A 6,373-nucleotide genomic window follows, 5' to 3' on the forward strand; every position below is an offset into this window, starting at 1 on the left:
GATATTTTTGCCTGGGATAGGATGAATGTCATTAATAAGCTTTGAATAAGAGTTTCAAGGATGGCCTAGAGTTATGCACATTCACTTATGAACTGTGTAGCCAGGATTCTAATCTCATCCCAGGTATAAACCATCATCCAGGTGTTTCACTGGTTGGGGGGTTCTAATCTCATCCCAGGTATAAACCATCATCCAGGTGTTTCACTGGTTGGGGGGTTCTAATCTCAGCCCAGGTATAAACCGTCATCCAAGTGTTTCACTGGTTGGGGGGTTCTAATCTCATCCCAGGTATAAACCGTCATCCAGGTGTTTCACTGGTTGGGGGGTTCTAATCTCATCCCAGGTATAAACCGTCATCCAAGTGTTTCACTGGTTGGGGGGTTCTAATCTCATCCCAGGTATAAACCGTCATCCAGGTGTTTCACTGGTTGGGGGGTTCTAATCTCATCCCAGGTATAAACCGTCATCCAGGTGTTTCACTGGTTGGGGGGTTCTAATCTCATCCCAGGTATAAACCGTCATCCAGGTGTTTCACTGGTTGGGGGGTTCTAATCTCATCCCAGGTATAAACCGTCATCCAGGTGTTTCACTGGTTGGGGGGTTCTAATCTCATCCCAGGTATAAACCGTCATCCAGGTGTTTCACTGGTTGGGGGTTCTAATCTTAGCCCAGGTATAAACCGTCATCCAGGTGTTTCACTGGTTGGGGGCTTCTAATCTCATCCCAGGTATAAACCGTCATCCAGGTGTTTCACTGGTTGGGGGTTCTAATCTCATCCCAGGTATAAACCGTCATCCAGGTGTTTCACTGGTTGGGGGTTCTAATCTCATCCCAGGTATAAACCGTCATCCAGGTGTTTCACTGGTTGGGGGTTCTAATCTCAGCCCAGGTATAAACCGTCATCCAGGTGTTTCACTGGTTGGGGGGTTCTAATCTCATCCCAGGTATAAACCGTCATCCAGGTGTTTCACTGGTTGGGGGGTTCTAATCTCATCCCAGGTATAAACCGTCATCCAGGTGTTTCACTGGTTGGGGGGTTCTAATCTCATCCCAGGTATAAACCGTCATCCAGGTGTTTCACTGGTTGGGGGGTTCTAATCTCATCCCAGGTATAAACCGTCATCCAGGTGTTTCACTGGTTGGGGGGTTCTAATCTCATCCCAGGTATAAACCGTCATCCAGGTGTTTCACTGGTTGGGGGGTTCTAATCTCATCCCAGGTATAAACCGTCATCCAGGTGTTTCACTGGTTGGGGGTTCTAATCTTAGCCCAGGTATAAACCGTCATCCAGGTGTTTCACTGGTTGGGGGGTTCTAATCTCATCCCAGGTATAAACCGTCATCCAGGTGTTTCACTGGTTGGGGGGTTCTAATCTCATCCCAGGTATAAACCGTCATCCAGGTGTTTCACTGGTTGGGGGTTCTAATCTTAGCCCAGGTATAAACCGTCATCCAGGTGTTTCACTGGTTGGGTAATTGATTCATCAATGTGTGTCCCGTCCCTCGCATTAACGTTAAACTGGGTGTCCCATCTACCGACATCAGTTTGTGGACATCAAAAACCCCACGATGCTTTCCAAAGCCCTGCCATGACTGTTACTGGGAAAGCAAAAGCAACCAACCCATTGTAATCCTTGCCGTGGGCCGATTCGGCATCCCTGAACCTGCCTTCCAGCAGAGCACAATAAGGGAAGAAAAAGAAGCCTTGAATTGAATAAAAGTTCTGTGTTGCTCCAGACACTTGTTGCCCTGCAGGATTGAGTCGATAATTTAAATTCCAGTTGCCTGCACACACGTAATGTCTGTGTGGACATACTATGTCCAGCGTTAGCAGCGTAGAGGAATTCCATTTCACCAAGCCTCCTCTCTCTCTCCCATTTGCACCACAAATCGCTTCTCTCACGACCATAACCCTCCACTTGTAAAAATAAAATATATTCGTGGGGCAATTTAGCATAACAATTGTGCATTTTGTGAGGAAAGCACCAAATTTGGCACACTAGTAGCCTTTCATATTATGAACAGATTTGGATATTGGGCCATCTCAAATTCAGCCGCTGATGGCTGTGGCAGCCATTTTCCACTGCCATGAAAAATTTTGAGATTGCCCAATATCCAAATCTGTTCATAATATGAAAGGCTACTAGTGTTCCAAATTTGGTGCTTTCCTTACAAAATGCACAATTGTTATGCTATATTTAGCTAAGTTGCTCCACTATATGTAGATGTGTGTGTATATATATATATATATATATATATATATATATATATATATATATATATATATATATATATATATGTGTGTAAATATTCCATATTTAAATAATAATATTAGGCTGACAGGATGTCCTACAGGAACACACACGTGCCTCCAAGCAGACTATCTTGGGTTTGAATCACGACGCAGCTATAAATTGTCATGTCTGTTTCACACGCAGGGTGATTCATCAATGTGTGTCCCATCCCTCGGATGGACGTTAAGCTGGGCATCCAGTGTACCAGCATTAGCTGATAGACAGTAAAGATCCAATGATGTCCTTTGTGAAGAGTCGACGAGCTATCGCCGGCACCCAGAACAAATTCCTAATTCCTGCCTCAACCTTAGTCGAACTCCAGGCCTGGCCAGCCGGTTCGTGAAAGACTTAGTTCAAACTCCCCTTGGCCAAATCCACAAGAACATGGGAATCTATATTACAAGAGAGCCATGCGTGCGTGTGACCATTTTTCTTCGAAATGGCTGAACGGGTCTTCATCAACCTTTCAGAGGTTCATATTTGAGTATTGGGGGAGTGTTTTGGGCAAAAAAACAAATTTGAGTTTTTTTTTTTTTAAGTTCGATTTTTGGGGATTTTTAAATTTAATTTAAAGCACTCGATTGTGCCTTAGCCTTTATAGTGATGTAAAAGATAATATTAAATGATCCCTGACCTCATTCATTTGTGGGTGGAGAGAAGTGAGTGTTCTCGGCCCCGCAAAAAAAAAAAATTTTAAAAATAGAGTGGGCAATGCCGTGTACCCCCTTCTTGAATTATATAAACAAAGAATCAAACTTTATTAACCTCCGTCATCGAAGATGGACGGAGGTTACTGTTTTCACCCCTGTCTGTTTGTTTGTTTGTTTGTTTGTTTGTTTGTGAACAGTATTATGGAAAAACTCCTGGACGGATTTCGACGAAACTTGGTGGGGGGGATAAGGTATGGTCCAAGGATCATGCCATTAGATTTTGGACTTGGTCCATTCCTGATATGGCGACCATTTTGAAAAAATATTTGACTTTTTTTGCATTTCTTCATGTTTTATGTGATTTCCAACCAAAAAAAATAATTTTTAGAGCAAAAAAAAAACCAAATTTTGCAACTTTTTTTCAAAAAAATTTCGATTTTATTTGAAAAATATTTGAATTTTTGTTTTTGCATTTCTACATGTTTTAAGTGATTTCCACCCCCTCCCCCCCCCACAAAAAATAAAATTGTTAGAGCAAAGAAAACAAATTTTGCACCTTTCTTTTTTTCAAAAAAATTTCGATTTTATTTTTTTGGCATTTCTACATGCGCGTCGATCTAGTTTAGTTTATTCAATCGTGGTTCAGTAGTTTGATCCGTTTTGACCAACAATGATTAGGATATCAAGTTCACTTAAGTGACCCAGCAGTATTGGCGGCGGAGGTTTTGCACTCTGCCGAGTGCTCCCCCTCGAGTTAGTGATGTTATATTCGTAATATTTTGTGAATATTATAAATAATATAAATATTAAATATTAGCCGTGTAAATTACCATTCCTGACGTTATTATAATTCGACATCCATACTAATCAATCACAAACACTCAAATTCTATGAGTCAGATAGCCACAAAGGATATAAGTGAGTGAAGAGTTTGATGGCGATGTGACGGAGAGGATTGAAGGGATCAAAGAGGAACAGTGCACGATCCGCATTCATCCGGTAGATGGTCTTTGCCCCGTTGATGACCATGAAAACGTGAAGTTTCTACTGGGTACAAATAGGATTATTAGCATTCAAACAGTAAACTGAGCATGTGTATTTGTCCATTTCTACACAAAATGCAGGCACCGTTACACATTTACACAGGATCTCTAACCTACCATTCCTGAACCCACAACACCTTCAAGGCCACACACAAAAAATGTCCTGGCTGTGACATCATTTTTTTTAAAGCAAGCCTAATAAGAGCCATTTTAGCCATCATAGATGCACTTTGCTCATTTTCAGTGAAAACGACACGACGCATTGAAAACACCTGTTCTCAATAGATTAGTACCTCCGCCACCGAAGGTGGAAGGAGGTGATGTTTTCACCACTCTCTGTCTGTTTGTTTGTGTGTGCCTGCAGGATATCTCAAAAAGTTGTAGACGGATCTGGATGAAATTTTGAAGACATGTTGGGTGTGTGAGAAGGACGAACTGATTAGATCTCAGTGAAGATCCGAATCCAGATCTGGATACGAGACCTTTTTCTTCTTTTTTTGCGGGGCGCTAAATTCTGCACCATTGGTATCTCAAGACAAGCGGAGGATATCTAAGAACTGTCACTCTCCCATCGGCAGCAGGTTAGTGGGCTCTTTATGTTATCCAAGGTAACGTCTGGCCTTGCTTCTTCTGCCCTCTTCATACCACCCCAGGTCAGACGCATTCTTTAAGAAACCCTCACCTGCTCACCCTCCAAAAGTCAGCACTGGTTGTGCGTACCTGCATCCATTCATCCTCTTATTCTCCCGATTGTGCATTTGTGTCCTTGTCAGTTGTTTCATCTTCCTCACTTCACTCTTTCAAATGCACTGCCAATCGTTACCTCATTCGCTTACTCATTCACATCCATCATCTCTTCTAAACACACTGATTCTTTCGTATTCTGTTCCTCTCCCGGCCATTGTTACTCGTCTTTGAAATCCTTACTTTCCTTTTTGTCCATCCCCAATACCCTTTTGGTAGTTTGTGTAAGCTGGTGACCTTTATAAGCTCATCCATGCACCAAGACCCTTGAAAAACGAATTGTGAGAATGGAAAATGGTAAGGAGTGTGGGGTAGTCTGTGAAGAGTTGGGAGGGAATGGAACAATTAGATCAGAGTAAGTGGACAGACGTGTGTGGAGCATAATAGTACATGAGGAATGGTGTGGTACGGCAAGGAGGAATGAGGGTATGGTAGTGAAAAATTCTGATTTTGGCGTGCATAAAAAAATAGATAGCGCCTCATTCCAAGAAGGATCCCAGAAACATCCCAAGAAGTTTAAATGTTTTTTTTAGGATGGAGAATGAAACGAGAAAAGGAAGGAAGAAGCACCTCGTGGTCTCGGTAGTAAGGGTCCAGGTCTTCCAAGGGTTCTCCGAGAAGCTTTTTGGGTACCTTGCCGTAGAGTTTCGGTAGCTTACGCCCGTTCTCCAAGAACCTAAGAGGGTGTAGCGATTCGACTTCAATTATAGACTCCTCATCCAAGTCCATCACCTCAGATGACTTGAGAAACTCAGGGGTAAAACGGCGGAAGAAAACGCCAGGCACCCAAGGTTGTCCCAGGAGACGAGACGCCTTTGATTGCCCTGGGGGAATCGGATGGTTGTTGGGCACCTTAGACTGCCCTGGGGGCACCTCCGGGACATCGGGCACTTGGAACTGCGCAGTTTTGCTCATGATGCCGCTTCAGTTCACAAATGGATGGATGTTGCGTTCGTTAGGAGGACGTCAACGGAAGGTCTCTCGAGGAGATTCACGACTGGGCAAGGTTCGGAGCAGTGAGGCAAAGCTCTGAGCGGGGGTGCACTCGTGAATAGGATAAGCGAAGAGGAAAGGAGTGAGGACGCTTGCCCGGGATTCACTCGGACAGATCAAATTGAAGAGATGAAAGATATGCAGGTACCGGTGGGAATGAAAGACCAGCGGGTGTCTTCCCGCAGGTTCAGCAGACACTCCAGGCAGCCCAGGAGATGGGAGCTCTACAGGCATTCGTTGTCTGCAGCCTAAGCGCGCCAAAGGGGGTCTTTGTCACACACCGATAAATGATGGAAGAACGGGACCACAAAATGTAATGTCGACAAGCAGTGATGAACAAAACGAGATATCTCGCTTGGGAAAAGGAGGTTGTGGGATTGGGGTGGGGGGGGTGATTGGAGGGGACGCCGAGGGAGGAGCGCAGCAAGGCACTGCGAGGGAAGAGCAGGGCATAGCTGGAAAGGGGCGGGACTTTATTACTGCAGTCGCTCAGGTGTGCCTTTCTTATTGATGGGAAATTTATGAAACCATTAAAACAAGATCAGGGATCATACAGTGTGACATTTTGTGACATTTGACAAAAGCCATAAAAACTGTGACATTCTGTGACAAAACAGATTTTATGTGACAAACTAGGTTTTCATGTGACA

The 6,373-nt window shown here is 43.8% G+C and overlaps 1 protein-coding gene across 1 annotated transcript; it reads right to left on the reverse strand.

Annotated features, from left to right (window-relative positions):
* Nucleotides 1-3,809: 3,809 nt before the first annotated feature.
* LOC147022137 (sodium channel protein type 11 subunit alpha-like) lies at nt 3,810-6,063 on the reverse strand. Its single transcript, XM_085892748.1, has 2 exons — nt 5,301-6,063; nt 3,810-3,987 (listed from the first exon to the last, which is right to left on the reverse strand). Exons 1-2 carry the CDS (start codon nt 5,643-5,645, stop codon nt 3,832-3,834), a joined length of 501 nt encoding a protein of 166 aa, XP_085748874.1. The 5' UTR covers nt 5,646-6,063; the 3' UTR covers nt 3,810-3,831.
* Nucleotides 6,064-6,373: the final 310 nt, after the last annotated feature.

The sequence above is a fragment of the Eptatretus burgeri genome, chromosome 8, assembly GCF_056783735.1.
Source record: "Eptatretus burgeri isolate ZD-2024b chromosome 8, Ebu_testis_v1, whole genome shotgun sequence".
NCBI classification, from domain to species: Eukaryota; Metazoa; Chordata; class Myxini; order Myxiniformes; family Myxinidae; genus Eptatretus; species Eptatretus burgeri.